This window comes from Stegodyphus dumicola, chromosome 1, assembly GCF_044657685.1.
Source record: "Stegodyphus dumicola isolate Sdum_Otavi_A_Nest chromosome 1, ASM4465768v1".
In the NCBI taxonomy this organism is placed as follows: domain Eukaryota; kingdom Metazoa; phylum Arthropoda; class Arachnida; order Araneae; family Eresidae; genus Stegodyphus; species Stegodyphus dumicola.
Genome location: NC_140768.1, coordinates 200,417,504 through 200,435,764, shown reverse-complemented (window position 1 = coordinate 200,435,764; position 18,261 = coordinate 200,417,504). Strand labels below are relative to the sequence as shown.

The window sequence follows — 18,261 nt, the reverse complement described above, 5'->3', positions numbered from 1 at the left end:
AATTTTTTTATTAATTAAGACTTGCTGCAGTTATCAGTAAAATTTCTTAATTGAAAATATTATAAATTAAATATATTTTTAAATTAATGACTTTGAAGTATTACTAAAAAATAAATTAATTCATAACAAAGTGCGTTTATTTTATTTTTTATTTTTTATTTATTTATTTATTTATTTTTTTAATTTTAGCCAAAAGGGAACTATTAGTTTCGAATCACGATTTTGCGCTGTTTCGCTTTTTTTCGAGCCAGTTGCCCTTCGGCAAAATATAAAATATTTGTCTCTCAAATTTAATCTGTCTGTTATTAATTAACAAAATAAACTATTTAAAAGTAATGTATGAATTCTTGAGATTATTATTTTTTTATTTTCTAATCTGATATAGTTAAATATAAATGCATTTAATACATCTAATTAAAAATCTGAATATTTTTACGGAATTACATTACATATTTTTCCCTTTTCCAAACATATAGAAGCTATATGACGTTCCTATGTTAACCTGACTGTACACTCATTGCCATAAAAATTTGCGCACCAAGAAATAATTGTAATAATTTACATGCCGTTACACCGCCATCGGAAGCTAATATCAGCAGCTGTCAGAATTCGAGAGGGGAAGAATTATCGGGAAGTGTGTGTGTGTGTGTGTAATTATGGCGAAGCCTCGAGGGCTATCTGCCTAAGAGGAGGGATGCCTTCGTGGAGGACTTTCTAAGGGAAACTGGCTCGTATACACGTTACACATGGGGAAAACCACGAAAACGCCCATGCAGCCAGCCCGTTCGCGGGATTCGAACCTCGGACCGAACTACCAGTGTTCAGCGACTTTACCGCTCGGCCGCTGGTGGGCGAATTATCGGGATGATGAAAGCTGGGTGGTCAGCTCGGCGAGTAGCTCGTCAGGTAGGCTGTTCTGATTTTACTGTGAGGAAGTGTTGGAACCAGTGGACAGAAGAGATGTCATTTACACGGTTTAACCAGGCTCAAGACGCCCTCGGCAGACCAGTCATTGAGAAGACCGTCACATAATACGACACACAGGCGTAGAGCCAACTGCCTCATTGGCCGCCATCCAGACACAAACAGCAGCTTCATTACAGGCCCCTGTGTCTTCTCGAACCATCGCAAGGCGCCTGGTTGAAGGACATCTGGTATCGCGGTGCCCATTACGTGTGCTGCTAATGACACCCTCCATCGACGCCTCCGTTTGAAGCGGTGTCGCGCACGACAGGATTGGACTTTAACGGACTGGAACCAGGTCGTCTTCAGCGACGAATCTAGATTCAATTTGATCAGTGATGACAATCGTGTTCGTGTGTGGAGGCCCCCATGGTGAACGTCTCAATCCTGCCTTCGCTTTGCAGAGACACGTCGTTTCCACAGTTGGTGTGATGGTATGGGATGTCATTGCTTACGATACAAGGGAACCCTTAATATTGATCCATGGCACAATAACAGGCCAGCGGTACGTCCATGACATACTTCAGCCACATGTGTTGCAATTCATGGCAGGGCTCTAAGGAGCCTGTTTTCAACAAGACAATGCTCGGCTACACACAGTATGGATCTCACAAGACTGCCTCCGCAACATTAACACTCTTACCTGGTGGTCCAACAGAGTACTAAAACTTCCATTCATGTGTACTTTTTCTGCAATAAATGATCCCTTTTTCTTTCATTGTCTAATCACTTACTTATATCAAAGTAGTACATACATAAGTAAAATTTCGTTTCATTCTGACAACTCTTTCTTGGTGCGCAAATTTTTATGGCAATGAGTGCATATTCATCTAGCACTTATAAAATGTTTCGCTACTTCCACTTTGGCTATATCTATTGATAATTTGTGTTAATAAACCTGTCAGGACTTCTATTCCTTCTAATCGTCTTTGGAAACATCACTGGAGTCCTGAGTAGGAACAGGGAGTTTACTTAAAACTTATGTTCATGTGAGTATAAAAGATACGACAAAAATGAGAAGCATTTAATTACCCTTTGTTTCTCACAGTCGCACTTCGGGCGCAGATCGCAGTTCCCACAGTCGCACTCCATCCCGCACTTCGGGATACAAAGACCAGCAGTTCTGGACTGAAACAGAAAATAAGGGATAAAACTAACTTAACTAAATAAGAACTAAACTTAGAGAATTTGCAAAGACTAATAACGCGAAGATAACTTTTTAACTCTACGTACGTAGCGAGCAGAATGCGGGAAACTACAATACGTCTTCAAGTATCAAAGAGAACCAAGTTCTTGCTTTAAAGGCAGACAGGAACTGACTGAAAAGAGCGCTCGTAGTAAGGCAGCGAGAAGTCTCTCTCTAACTCTCTGGACAACCATTTAAATCTGAACCTTTTCAATTTTTTTGAGTAATGCAATTAAATGAAAGATCTTATGGCTTGTGTAAAGGCAGCAATCTGGAAAGTGGCTATTTTCCAGGCCGCGTGGAAACTTATGGAAGATTGGATGACATTTTGCTGCATGCTATGGGAACATTCACCAGCTCATGGGGATAATAAGTAACATAATAGCATAATGTGAAGTAAGGCACAAAACATTTTGCAAAGGATCCTCTAACATCGTTTCTAAAGACATTTAAAAAAACTTAAATTGCTTTACTAACGTTGCCATTTATATTCTAGGTTATGAAGCGGAAATAGAGAGAATGAATCAAAGCTTCTACCCGTCCTGCGAACTCTACCACAGTCACCCTACAGTCAAACCTAGCCACCACTTGACGGATTCACACCTACTTCATCCGCCTCCTCCACTTTTACATCATAACGGCAACGAAGATGTCTCAACTTCTTTTTCTGACGAATGTCCCCTCACTCCTATCCCTCATACTTCTAGCAGCAAAACTGATATATTCTCAACGTTTCCAGAAATCGAAGATGTTACACATCCGTCGGATATCTTGGTGCTAGACCAGCCTCTGAGAAAAACTGGTGCGTGGTCTGAGAGAAGTGATATTCAAGAACACAACAACCAAGTGGCCCTCACAGAAACTTATGGACATCAGAATCACCAAGATGATGTCATGAAGGACGATTATGGGGTAACTATGGACGATTTCGATGCATCTCAGAGGTTCTTTGCCGCTATTGAAAACATATTACAAGATTGCGGGAATGCGGAATCCTTTGTTACGCAAATGGACACTACGAGAGAATTAGAAAAAGGTAGACAATTAATTCACTCAGTATTTCAATTTTGTTTAGCTCATTGATTTCTACGAAAAACTCGGATGTCGTTTAAATTTCAATCTCCCTTTTTTTTTTTCGTTCTAAAGGATATTACATACATATACATTTATATTCCTAGATTTAATATAAAACAATTGGAATATAAATAAACGAAGAAACATTACTGTCTGATGTATGTAAGGTGAGTTATCTAATCTCAAAAGTTGGAAGTCGTTGTATATGAGACTCAGAAATTTCTCATTATAACGCGATGGAAAGGCATAATTAAACCACCGTCATAAGGCCATTACTATACATAAGGCCATCATAAGTCTCCTATTCCGAAAAAGCATATGCGATATAAGAATTTAGAAATGATTTTTTATGTATTTCGGCCAGTGAGTGTTACTAAAAGTAACGAATAAACAAACCAAAAAGTGCAATCCGGAAGTTTTCCAAAGTTGCCATCTGTCGTTTTTACGATTAATTAATAAGGAGAATGCCTACTGCTTTTAGTTCCTAAAACTAAATCACTTTTGTTTTCCTTGAATGAGAGTGATTAAGTTTTGAACTAATATACAGACCCTGGATGATAGATCGCTTTTTTTCTCAACTATGGATCACTTAAAAAAAAAGGATTCAAACGGTTATATGTTACACGTCCTCACTATGCATTTTTTAAAGTTCAAACGGTTATACGTTTTTTAATATACTTTGATATTTTCCTGTTTATACTATTCTACTTTAAGAAACGAAACGGGGAAACGACTGCTGAAGCTTGCAAAACTGAAACTCGTTTTGAGCTGAATTTTAATGCCATTCAACAGAAAAAGATGCTTTTATGAGTTACCAACAGTATATGTCATTTTCGTTTAAGAAGAGCAAATTTTGAAAGTTTACTAAAAATGAGTTTTGTTCAATCAAGTTTTAGGCGACTCGAAATTTGTCTCCCCCCCCCCGAAATTAAACAGCGATGCACTTGCATGTGTGAAACAGACTTGGTTTTGATATAAAACATTTAATGCTTAATGAAAAGATTTCAATTAAATTTCAAGAATGCAAAATAAAATGAAGTAATATACAGAAATAATTTTTGTTTACAATTAATATCGCTATTATTTATAAACAGAATACATTACATTAGAATACTATAGTTACTGCATATAACCAAAATGTGAGAAAATAGACGACGTTTTAGGTGACGCAAAATGTATGACAACCCGGCAAATATAGCTGAAAGAGGAACATCTCATTGTTGAATATAAAATTAAGATAAAAGCATAACCTTACTCTGGCAAAGATTTTGAATTAATATCTATCACTTTCGAGTACGATCAAAGAAAAAATTTGCAGAGGAGCAGCTGCAATAACCATATTTATAGGGAAATCAATGTTAATGCGAAGAGAAAAGGAATACAACGCTATCTGTAAAGGAAAACAATAATTAAACTCGAAAAACTAATATGTTACAATTCTGGAATCAGTTGAGAAAAGCTAGATGAGCATTAATATCATTAAATAGACAAATTAAACTTTTATTAATATGAAAATCTTCAAAAGAACCCAACTCACCAATATAAGAAGCTTTCTGGATAATTTCCTCGGAATCGAAATAAGGAAATAAATAAATTTTCGGTAGCTAATCCTAGTTGGCGTCTCAACCGCAATTTTGACTTTAATTGCATTTGAATAGAAAACGGATGCTTATCTGTTAACTAACAGCAGTTCCTGCTATCTATTGATTCGGAGAAACGAATATGATAACTATCATCGTATCTTTCCTACAAATTGAAATGTAACATAGTGTTACAACAAGTAATTTAAAAAAAATCTGAAAGATGCATATTTTAATCCAAAAGGAATTTAAAGGTCTCTAAAAAGGACTCTTTAAAAGTTTAATATGGTTTATCAGTAGAGATTATTAATACAGATGGCCCAGGTGGAATAGTGAAAATTTTTTATGACACTAGATGAACGTACATTTTAGGACTAAAATGGGAATATAGCCTCTGAACATTTGAAAATTAAAAATTATGTAATGTAATTCTATAGTCTGACATAGTCTGTGATTAATGATTAGATACTGACACTGATGCGCTATAATAAGATACTGACGCTCATGCTCCCATGCCCAGCAGACACAATACATTTACAAACATCCATTCTTTATCCAGGATTCGAAACCAAACCCAGTGATACAACAATTAGAAGCAATAAACATTATGGTGATCTCTATTTATTTCAGCTTAATCTAAAACTGTTCTTCATTAAACCGCATGTTAAAGATAGTGGTAATAAGGTTGCGAATTCTAAGAGCATTCTTGCCATAAAAAAATTTTAACTCAATGGTTCTCTTAAAATTGTGGGGTGGTAGTATTAAAAAAAGCATTTGATTTCGATCCAAGTAGTCGAATTTATACGAATCACCTTGGTTTAAGCAGTACACTATAAAAAATACCTGAAAAGTCCCAGAAAAAGGAATAAGCTTTTAAATGCCAAATTCTGTAATTTGCATCATTTATTTACAATAGGACTAATTAGTATTTCATGACACGGATTGGATTTAATTGGATTTATGAGATTATATCAAAATACTGAAGGGTGGTATGAGCAAAATATTGAAGGGTTATATGATATATCCTAAGCGAAGTATGCTTTTATGGAGGACTTCCATGGAAAACCATGAAAAACTAATATATCCTTGACCGTTCGCCGGAATTTGAACCCAGATAGAACTAAAGAGTGATCAGCGGCCATACCCTGGACGCTGAAGGGTTTACGTAAGATCAGAAATAATTTTCTGGAATGTGTGGAACGGTATGGTTTAGTTGATGAGGGACAGCTTGTTGTACTAGCAACTTGTCGCTTGACAAGCTGATTTGAATGCGAATTGCAGGTAATAGCGGTTCGGATTTTCTTGTCAAATGACAATCTGTTTTCCTCATTTCAAAGCTTTGAAACTTTTAAGTAAAAGTGAGAAATAATCTTTAATTGGGGTAGTAAATGTTGTTTTAAAGTTTTGCTGATAGAACTCTGAATGAAGTCACATTCTTAAATGTATTTCTCTATTTTTTATGCAACAGAATCTAAACTGTTAATTATTTTAAGAGTATGATGCTTGTGCTTATCCATTTTAAACACATTGCTGGAGCATAGTACTATTTGAATAATTGTCTTTATGCAATAGAATGTTGCGAAATGATAAAAGGAAACATTTTCGACTTTTTTGTTTTCTTCATTTCTTTTTTATTTTTGATGTAGCAAAATCCATCTGTTTCTCCTTTAGTGTTCTGTGATACATACATTATGTTTAGTTGTTATATCTATTAGTTTCTCTAATTGTGTGCTCTAAAAGGTCTTCTCCAATAAATAAACGTATTGTATAAGTTAAGCATTTTGAAATTACGGCATAATTTTTTTAGATAAGCTCCCTTTTAAATCATACGGCCATCCCATATTTCATTAAGCAACTGTTATCACATATTTTATTAATGCAACCCTATCACTTATAATTATTAATGCAACCTTATCACTTATAATGTCACTACAGTACAGCAAATGTTGCATTATCGAGTACGTAATAAACTATGTCTCTACTAAATACAGTATCACCGTTCAGATCTTCTAGAAGATTGTAATTTATAATATAACTGGCTGATATAACTTATTACATACTCACTGATAGCATGAATATTTGCAACGTTTTTGTAATTCATAAACTATTCTTTAAACGCAGTAAATTGTATATCTTGCTATAATAATAAAGAATTAATCGTTTGGTTGAGCTTTGTTTTTCCTCTTGATTTCACAGGTCCTGACCAAATACAAGTTTCTTGGGAAAACAATCCTACCCTTTCCTCTTTCTTCAGCCATCCCCAGCAACCTTCCATCACAGAGATGGGCTACTCAGAGAGCGAATTCTGTGAATTAGTGCCCAAAAATGATCCTTTTACAGACCAAAAGATGGGACCTGGAACTTCCTACAGCTCTGTGTTCTCCATAAGCTTACAACAAGCCCAACCCTCTTGTACGAGAAGTATGGATTTGGAGCTTACGGACTCGGAACTTATTCTACCACATCAAACTTCTGGACATCAAGTGCCTTTTTGAAAGACGTTTTTTTCTGTACCTCATCACATACACTAAATTTCGTGGCTTTTTTTTACCTCTCGAATCAAATAGTTTACAAGGAGTTGAAACAATATCTTCTTTACAGAAATTGTTGCTGTATTCTTAGGTACATAGACAGTCATAAAGCAAAGGACATACAATCTCCTGGGCATGATATGTCAGTTTCATGGACATGAAATCTCATGAGCACAGAAAATATTAACATTCAGAATTATGAAATATTGTGTGGAGGTCAATATACCTGTTAATTTCACAGAAATTATTTAGATAATCAATTATTATTTTTCCTTTTTTTAAACACTTAATTATCCTAAACTTCCTAAAATAATTACTGCTACTGTCTACATTCCATGGTTTCATGGCTCATGACAATCGAGGAAATAGTCTATATCAATCTTTTCAGCTGTTACTAGGACAACTACTAGTAGGCCAAGATAATGAAATCATCGTGGCTTACTAGGAACTTACTAAGCAAATTTACTAGGCGACTACTAGGGCCAAGATGATGAAATCATCATGGCTTTAGTAGCTTTTGCCATGCGCTGTTTTGTAATCAGAGATGCAAATATTACGAACGGTAGCCTTGTCTTTCAAGAAACGCCAGAAATCATCTGATACCAATTCAAGATAACTATATTATATAATTTAAGAGAACTTATTTCTCCTTCTTGAATGAGCTTTTTATACAAATGAAACCAAAAGATACCAAGAAGAATAAAATTAAAACTTATCTGGTTAGGATTGTGTCTTATACAATAAAAGCATCGGACATATCGGATAGCATCATTTTAATAATAAGTGTTATGACCAGTGGAATCATCGTCTGTAGAAACACATCGACAATGGCAGTGATTATGTTACAAAATATTAAATAACTAAGTTTTTGAAGGAAAAATAAACAAAAATCAAATTCTAAATTATTTCTGTGGGATCAGAAACGTCTGTTGGTCATCCATGTAGCTATAAATAATACTTTTCTGGAGTAGTCATAAGTACTACCTTACAGTGCACTAGTCAAAAGTTCCTTATGGTAATGTCATTTTTTAGCGCACAGGATTTTTTTTCTGCTGAGTAGAAAGAAATAATTGTGCATTTCCATTAAAACAGCAACTCTATCTTTTACCGTGTAGAATACTGGTTTCCAAAAGTTTTGTTTGTGAACCCTTAAGTTCAGAGTTATTTCAAGTTATTTTCTAGTATTTCTGTTATGAATTGTCAGCAATCAAAGCGTCATATTCTTTGAAGTCTATTTATTCCACTAGGAAAGAAATTTATGCTATGTAGAACAGAAATAGAAAACTTAGTAATGTATTCTCGAGGACCTATCTATCACCACCAGAGTGCAAGAGCGTGCCCGTTTTGGACCACTGAATGTGTAAAATAGGCTACATGAGTATGGTCCTCGCAGCATGGTATTTGTTTACTGCTTTATTTTTTATAGTTTCCAGGGAATAGAGAAAGACAATAGAAAAATTAAATTTTTAATCTATAAAAACATAATAAAAACTTACATTCTAATTAATTAGTAAAAGCGGATTTTAAAATTTCTCGCAACTGAAGAAAGACTATAAAAATATTTCACGAGGAAATAAACGACTAAACTAACAAGAAAAGAAAGAGGGAAATATATGTATAATCATGAAGCAATGCCATACAGGTGAAAAGGAGGTTTGTAAGAATGCCCAATACTATAAAGTGTTAGAAAAACATTTCGCTTTCGTACTGTTTATTTAAATATAATTTGTGAATTTTAGTTTTTTAAAGAATAAAAATATTTTAATCGCTAGGAAATATTTCAAAGAAAACTTTTGAATCTAAATCATTTTGAATATTCAACGTCCTTCTTTTTTAAAAATTCCTGTATTTCCCCCTTCCCCAGAACTTATGTCAAATGAATTGTAAAAATGTGTGATCTGATGAATGATGTTAAAGTGTAACATTAATTTAAGTTAATAAGGAATCTAAAAATGAATGTAATTGCTTATGTATATAAAAAAGTTCTAAAATATGTTCAGAAAATAAACTTATACTAGTCACGCTTCTAAGACTGCCTGGTTATTTATTTTTTACGTTTATTTTATTACTTATTGCCCTGAAGAAAAATTTCGAAATGGAACAAAATACAGTACACGCATCTAAGAAGTCAAGTCCGAACTGCATTTTTTGCAACGTTATTAACAAATGAATATTAACTGAAAAGAAATTTGTATATCGGATATGGGACAATTTGTGTTATTGACGAATACAGCAGTTCTCCGTTGAATGGGATGGACTTCTCAGTCTCACATGCGTGATCCCGAGTGTGAATTCCGACAGTCTCAGTCCTACTGCTCCCCATTCACTGATACGGACTCTTGGGCTCCGCTGAGACACTCTTAAATTGGCAAAATGTGCAAGGGTTAAAGCTAAAGTTGCCATTTTGGCTCCGGTGAGACACTGTTAAATTGGGCAGCCTCACGCCAAAATGTTCAAGGGTGAAAGCTAAATTTGCCAGAAGTTAGATGGCGTTGCCATTCTAGATGATATTCAGGCCTATCACGTCTGTGGCAATGATTCAGTGAGATTATTGATATTATTAAGAAGACACGCGGAGAGTAGTAAGTATAAAACAACAAGGAATTACTGATCTCTGTCTTTAATGACAAAGCAAGATACAATCTATAGTCACCACAACTTTCTACAACTGAATAAGAAAAATTATGAAAATTATAGATAATATCCCGTCAAATCATATAAAAAAGCAACGGAAATTTTTATGCCCTAACAATATTTTCAGAAAATGAAAATACTTTTACATACTTTAAAATGCGATGGAGACACGATATAGCTTCCTCTTGTGGCCTATTGGATTATACACATTTTTCGCTGCACTTCATTTAACCCTTTGCGGCGAAGTGTGTCCGGTCTAGACACACCTAAAAATTTCCTTCTGTACGCACAGAAAAATTGAATGAAAAAGGATTTATAGATTACTATAGGTTACTCTGAACCTTCTTCATTTATAGTAGATGGCAGCTCAACACAAACCAATCCATATATTTTAGCCATGTTTAGTTTTTTAAGATCCTCATTTTTCAAAGAAATCTTCCAGATTATTTTAGGGTATAAAAGGAATTGTTTTAAAAGAAATTTCTATGTTATTTTTTGGCTGTATGCTAGTCTCCTTATTCTGTATTAGTTTTAAATTTTTACATTTAATCTTGCCTAAAATCAAACGGCGAACCCTAGGGGTGCCCAGACCGGGCTCACCGATAATCTAGGACAACTGAGAGTCTGTATTCTTAGTTTCTCCGCATCTCATCGGTCAGTTCATTGACAACAATGCTCGTTTCAGCACTCTTTTCGAAGCTGTATTCAATCAGTGTGCCACTTTGGGCACCCCCACAGAATTAAAACGATAACTGCTATCTTCACAAAATTCTACATGTGTACTCCTCAAGGCCTCATTAGACTGCCTATCTTTTTTTTTTTTTTTTTTTTTTTTTTTTTATCAAAACTCCGACTGTAAAAAGTAGCGTGCCGGAAACGGTTAAACTAACCGCTCGCCGGCGAAGTGGCTAACGCGTCGCGCAGCTGCACCACAGTTCTGGGGTTCGATCCCCGGGCTGGGCAAGGCTGGCTGAATCAGTCTTTTATCCCTTAAGTGGGTCGATAAAATAAGTACCAGGTTCGCTTGGGGACTAAAGCCGGGGATCCTGTGACAAGCTGACCTCTTGCCCAGGGCATACGCTGATGTACTCCGAGGCCCAACGTCAAGAAAGCAGATTTCGGGCCACTGCAGGCCTTGGCCCACTAGGGCTGTTGCGCCACTGAATTTAGTTCATTTAAATAATTTCTTCGAATTAACTTGAATAACCGATCCCTCAAGGAAAATTGAAAATAACACCCAATATTGCAGTTTTTCATAACGTGTATAAAACGTAACGTTTAAAAATGGGTAACTATTGGAACAGGGAGACCGCATTAAAAGTTAGTTATTTGTCAAAAAAAAATTTTTTTTTAAAGTTTCAGATTGCGGAAACGCGAACCTTTTCTTCATTTAAAACAGTACTGTGATTAAAAGAATATGACTATGACCAACAAATGCGAAAATAAAGGCCGGATAAGGCGATGGGTATATATATATATATAGATAGATATATATATAGATATATATATATAGATAGATAGATAGATACGTTTGGTATTGCTATCAAGAAAGGGAGTTGCACAAGTAGATGTTATAGAAGTTTCATATAACAAATTTCAACGTTTTGGGATTTGCGAGATATATACAGACATAAGTACGTATGTACAGAGGTTACGAAAAAAATCTCTTTTGAATTCATTTCAAAAGAGATTTTTTTCGTGTAATAAATACATTTAAAATCCGTTTTGGAAAAAAGAGTCCTTTATTCTGTGCGTACGAACAGATGTAACGCGAAAACATTGTTCAAATGGATTCCAAAGCAATTAAAAATTAATATTTCCGTTGAAATGTGATATCCGAAATTTTTCGTGACTACAATACTTCCTTTACTTCGCAGTAAGAAGTTAAATAAGCCCATGTTTCGATTTAAGAATGTTGAGTTTGATTTGAGCGGGCAGCACAGGTATCTTATTTGCTGTCACTTCATTTCGGAGCTTCATTACAACTCTGTAAACATAGAGCATTACACAAAGAAACAGCAAGTTTCGATTATGAAAACACATTATAAGAAAGGACAGGGTCATGCACAGATTGTTAGGAAGTCCCATGCAATCTTTGAACGTGAAAGTGCACCTAATATAACAACAGTTCACAGATTAATAAAAAAGAATTGAGGACACAGTTTCGACAGAAGACAATCACAACGCTCTCGATTTAGCAGGTCTACTGAACGTGACAGTGTTAATACAAATCCTGAAAAATCCGAAGTTAGAATCCTAGAAAGACTAACAACGAAAGAACTTAAAGAGGAAGTTCAATATGTCGTTAGTCATCCTTAATAGTCAGACATATGAAAAACAGTTACGAATTTCACATTTAAAAGCCGTAAACATTTAAAAGATATTGGTGCCCACACCTCCAGATATTTACGCCAGATTTTCACCTGTTTCTTCTCCCTCGATTTTGGTTTAGCTGCAACATACATTCCATGATAAAACTGGCAGTGAGAAATTTTTATAGTGGCCCCTTCACTGAGTTAGTAAGCAACTTTTTGTGGTGCCCTTTTTGCTTGATGACCTAAGCACGTGCTTATTTTGCTTAATGGTTATTCCAACTCCGGAATTTCGTCGGAAGAAAGCGGTGCTGGCGAACATTATTTTACATTCTTAAATCGGAATATTTACCTCTTGTAAGTATGTAAAAATATTTTCCTTTTTTAAAAAATAAAATATTTTATTGCGATATTAAATCCGGCGCTTTTGTTGGAAAACGCATATATTGTCAGAGGTTCTGCTTTTGCATTTCATCTAAATTCGTTGAAAACCTATGGCATGTTTTTCTAAGAAGTTGTTTGTTCTGACTTTCTGTTGACTTCCTTCTGCAGTCCTTACAAGGCTGCACTTATCTACTGCTTCCTAAATACTATTAGATATTCTTAAGAAGACTGGCAAATCAAATATACAGATTTGAACCAAGGACGTCGCCTTAAGGCATGTGATGCATGTGGCACATGCCTACAAATTTGAAACTGAGAAAAAAGGAGGCTTGTTTAATTCTATCCTATAGAAAATTACTAACTACTATGCACTGAATCATTGATAAAATGAAATAAGCTGACTATTGACATTTCCTGCGTCTTTCTGTCTATCTTTCTGACTATCGTTGGAGCTCTTCAGCACCCGTAGTCATTATCGTAAAAGAACTATGCATGCTTTGAAGGGCGAGAACATTCAGTTGACGAAATGCTTTACAAGGGAAAAGCGCCATTTTGCAACTGGATGAAATTTGGACTATACCTTGCCGTCGCTTTATGGTTACAAACAGTGTATGTACGCACTTTAGGGCAATTTATTTTACTACTTTTTAATACGTTAGAAACGATTTTCTTGTTTTGAAGTTTCCGTTGTACTACGTATTTAATTTAAGGTTGAATTATTACTTCTTTTTCAGTTTCATATGAGAGTGTATCCATATGACCTGTAAGACCGAGAAGGATATCCTTTCCACAAATTCGAAGAAAAATATATAATTTAAGAAAATTAGCCTGTTAGTAGTTATTAGGCTAAATATTTTTTCCCTTGGAATATTTTCGATTCCTTGGTAATGACAGAATAAGTGCTTGAACTAAAGATAAAATAATAAAATTCACAGCATCAAGGCAAAATAATGTAACTGATGTAAATGTTGGCCCATCTTCTTCTTCTTCTTCTGTCGCCTTTCAAGATTTTGTACGCTGTTGAAGGAGCAGCATCAAAGTTAAAAAATTTCACCACGAGCTGCATTGCGGGTGCGTTTCATTATTTTTTTTCAAAAAATATTTCAAGCAAAAAAAGTGGGATACAAGATCTAATTCAAAAAATATCTTTCACCTTTCTTTGCGTAAAAAAAAAAAAAAAAAAAAAAAAAAAAAAAAAAGAAGAAGAAGTAATAAAAAAAAGAAGTCCTTGTCTTTCTCTAACCAATTTATTTTGTAAACATAAGGACAAAATCGAGGAATTTGTGAGACATTTACAAGCTGGTCAACACAGGAAAATTAACTGATTAGCAGATTGTGATGTTGATGAGACAGGTTGTTCAGCCAGCTTTGCATGCTGTTTGGTACATACAAAACAAGTGGTGAAGTTAATTTAGTAATTTGAGTGCATTGCCAATATCTCAAGAGAAGAAAAATCTCTTTTTCATACAAAAGCAAATTTACGCCTTTCCACATTTAAGTAATCACGAATAGACATCAGGTTAAATTAGCGAAAGCAAATACCTATAAAGCATCATAACAAGGCCACAATAAAAAGCAAGGGGATTTTAAAACGATTGATAGATTGTGCATGCTTCTTGTCAAAATAAAAGCTGCCTTTAGAGGTCATGATTAGTCTATGGATACAATAATTATGGAAAACTATATAGAAATGCTAAATCGTCTCAACATGTACGATGCTATGCTTGATACAGCTTGAAAGAAAGCGCAGTTTTCCGAAGGACATCGCCTAATATTCAGAATAATCTTATAAATTACTTTTAAAAAGTTTTCATGAATATTTTTAAAAATAAATAGCCAATTCTCGTTTCAATCCTTCGAGACGAAATAGCAGATTCATTCAATAATTCATAGTAATCTATACGTCTCAGATAACCAAAGGGTAAAGGAGAGCACCGAGAAACATTTATAGGTTTTTCTGAGTGCCAGTTGCTCTCGAAAAGTATTTTGTGAGGTTGTTTTCAAAATATCAAGAGAAATTGATTTTAAATCAAAATTTATTAAACGGTTCGACGACGAAGGTGTAGATATAACAAGGCAAGTAACTGGACTACAGAAACGAGTACTAGAATAATACCCGCAAAACCACTTTCACACATTGCTATAGCCATGTTTTGAATTTGGTTTTGCAACAATCTGCATATGCCATTAGAAAGTGCCACCTGCTTTTTGAAATATGATCTATTATGGGAGCGTTTTTTCAACGTCTACAAAAAGAACTCATTCACTAAAACAGTTAATGGACAAAAGGTACCCATCAAATCGTGCTAAAGCGAAACCTATAAGATACAACTTTCGTTTATGAATTGTTAATGCAGTGGCAAGGAATTAAAAAGAAATAAAAAATTGGCTATGTGCTTTGAAGACATTACAGAGAATGAGGATGATCGGGACTCTTTATGTGTATCATAAGGCACGAGTTCTTTTAATCTTTGGGTGAAAGTGAGAGCCATTTTCTCCTCGAGGTGTTTTCAATGATATTTTGTCACTCAGATATGCTTTTAGAGATTTTACAAAAGAAAGCTGTTAGTATTGCTTACGTGATTAAGAAATCACAACATTTTAACATGGGCTTTCCTCACAGAGAAATGACTTTAAAGCAGTAAGGGAAAATACCAGCTTACAAGACAATATCTGTCTGCGTATGAAATTTTTTGCAAAAGAAATCTGTTGCCAAACATGAAGTAAGACGATTTCCATTACATATTCCATAAGGTATTTGTCATGCCTTCTTAATGTAATTGGAAGCGTACTCGACGCGTGTTCGAAAGGTCCGGAATTCGACTCCAGGTGAAAGCATCGCACATTTTGCACGTCTCCAGCATAAAAAAAAATCCCTAATGATTCTGTAATCCAATCAGATATCCGAAAGATTTGGTTCCTTTAATAAGCTATTTAGGAACTTATGAATGAATAAACCTTTGTATCTTATAAAACTAATTTTTCTGAAATACTGGTAAACAAATATACAGCCAGTCAAAGCTGCAAACTGTTATTTTTCTAAAGCTTGAGCTTTTTGCTTTATATTCTTTGGCCAAGTTTGAAAAAAAAAAAAAACTGTACATGAGCTGGTACCATATATGAACACAAACAATATTAATAACACTATGAGGAAACACTTACAAATTATCCTCATTCATTCTAACAACACTAGTTTCAACTGTATCAGTAAAACGAATTTTCAGCAATGAAAGCGTATTCAGCAATACTTATATTAGAGTAACGCAGGCAAAAGAAAGATTAAATACAGCATGCTGTTTATCAAGGAACAGCTTCCTTCTTCTGAGAGTTAACGCATTGCCCCCCTCATTTTATGAAGATGTTATAAAGGAATTTACTGACCAGAATACAAGCGCAAAATTTACACTTAATTCATTTTAATTCTAATGAATGTGATCTAGGTGTTATTCCTAGACGTTTGATTGTATCTTAGGCTTCAAGTCTATACTGTTTCTCCCAAAAGAACTAAGTAATGTGTCCATCCTCAACGTAAATTGTTTGATACTATTGTTATTATTTTGATATGCAGCGGGGAATTCCTCTCCCTGCTCTTTCCAGATTCCTGAGTGAATCTCGAATTGAGTCTGACGTCTGAGGAAGTCCGTAAATAGTATTCTCCAGATGAGGTATAAGCTAAGGTAAGAAAAACTTTGAATGCCATTGCTTCCTGCAAGAAAATGCCAAGACTGGACGGAGCTGTAGAAGGGGCTGCGTTCAATAAATATTAATAGATTTTATAATACTCAGAGTAAATAACAACTGGTGAATATTAAATTTTTATTAGTTAATCTTATTTATGTGTAAATCTATAAATACATGCTAACTAATATGCATGACGCTAATTCCCCTTCATTTAATTTCCTTCTCTAAGTTTCGTGTTTAACAGCATGTCCTTTATGAGAAGACTGGATACGTCTCTAATCTAATGCTCAGCTGTTCTACAGTGTCTGTTTTGTAACTTACTTGACAGAAAAGTTATTGCTCACCTATTATTGCTCACAATGTTTAGCGAATTAAGAATAGAACTGAAGGAATAATGAGATCCTTTCCACCAATGTGTTATAAATGCTGCACTAGGTATGAGAATGTTCCTCCAGTGCAAACTATAGTAATGGTACTTTTTGCTACTCTAACAAATTTTAATTTTCCCATTTTTCAATCTATGACTCTGTCTAAAAAAATGACTAAAAACATTTTTTTAATTTATATATAATTTACATGCTCATTTTCATTATGGTCATAGCTTTTCACATGCTGAAAAGTTTGGGGATTTTCTTAAACATTTTCCTTCTTTTGTTGGAATTATTCTTCGGGCTTTCATTTTGGATATGTATACATTCAGAACATTTTACCAGTTTGGAAGTTACCAGATATTCAGAACTTTGTTAATAACTAAATGGAACTTAATAAAATAAATCTAAATATGCATAAATTACATTTACAAATAACTTGATAATATGTGTGCTATACCATAAAAATAAAATCTGATGTGTGCAGCACATGACTTCCTTATACGGAATATTAAATTATACCCATTTTTTCTTGCATTTAATTTAAACTTATTGAATTGGATTAAATCTACTTCGTCGATAGCGCATAAACCACAATAGAATAAATGCATTCTTTAAAATTCATTATATTTGCTTAACATAGCGACACTCTGGCCCTAGTTCACTTAACAACATTCTATTCAAATACTATAATAAATCTAAAACGATGTATAAAAAAAATTAAGCAAAGAACAAAAAAAAAAAAAAAAGAAAAAAAAGAAAAAAAAGAAAAAGAAAAAAGAAACAGTTTTTCACAGGCGATTCAGTATTTCTCATTCAATTAATTCAGTTCTCACTTCGCGACAAGGCAAAAATACATTAAAACTCAAGATGTCTGTATTGAAAATTATGAAGTAGATTTTAAACACTTATTTCCTCGAATAAATTCCAGAATAGATTAAGCATGATTTAATTCGCAATAATAAAAGAAGGCGTTATTGGGAAGCTTACTTTCTCTAGATTGGCAACAAATCTACTATTCTGCTGTTTCAAATGTAAACAAGCAATGGCTGCCATGGGAAAAATTATTAGGCTTAGCGGCACTTAAACAACTTTTAAATTGTTGATAATTCTAAAAATATTGAATACAGATTTATTAAATAAATTTACATAATTCAATCATTTTTAAAGCAAAAAAATGCGCAATTTACAAGCATATAAGAATAAAGAAACTGAGATCACTGAGCCGAGTAACAGAGTGGATATATATATATATATATATATATATATATATATATATATATATATACATATATTTATGTACTTTTGGTGCGGCCGATTGCAACCAAAATACGAGGAGCACATCTACATGTTATAGCAGTCCTATATACAAAATTTCAACGTTCTGAGGCTACTCGTTTTTGAGTTATGCGAGATACATACGTACGTACGTACGTACGCACTCGCCACGAAAAATTCTCTTCAGAATTCATTTTAAATTAGTTTTACAATTTGTTAGGGGAAAAGAGTTCTTTATTCTGTCCTTACGTACAGATATCACGCAAAACA

General features: G+C 34.2%; 1 protein-coding gene across 1 annotated transcript in view; it reads left to right on the top strand.

Annotated features, from left to right (window-relative positions):
• LOC118187791 (uncharacterized) overlaps positions 1–9,358 on the top strand; it is a 78,489-nt gene extending 69,131 nt beyond the window's left edge. Inside the window, exons 7-8 of the mRNA XM_035358066.2 lie at positions 2,646–3,185; positions 7,000–9,358. Of these exons, the coding sequence (XP_035213957.1) occupies positions 2,646–3,185; positions 7,000–7,298 (839 nt within the window). The 3' untranslated portion in view covers positions 7,299–9,358. The remainder of the gene's footprint in view (positions 1–2,645; positions 3,186–6,999) is intronic.
• The last annotated feature ends 8,903 nt before the right edge of the window (positions 9,359–18,261 follow it).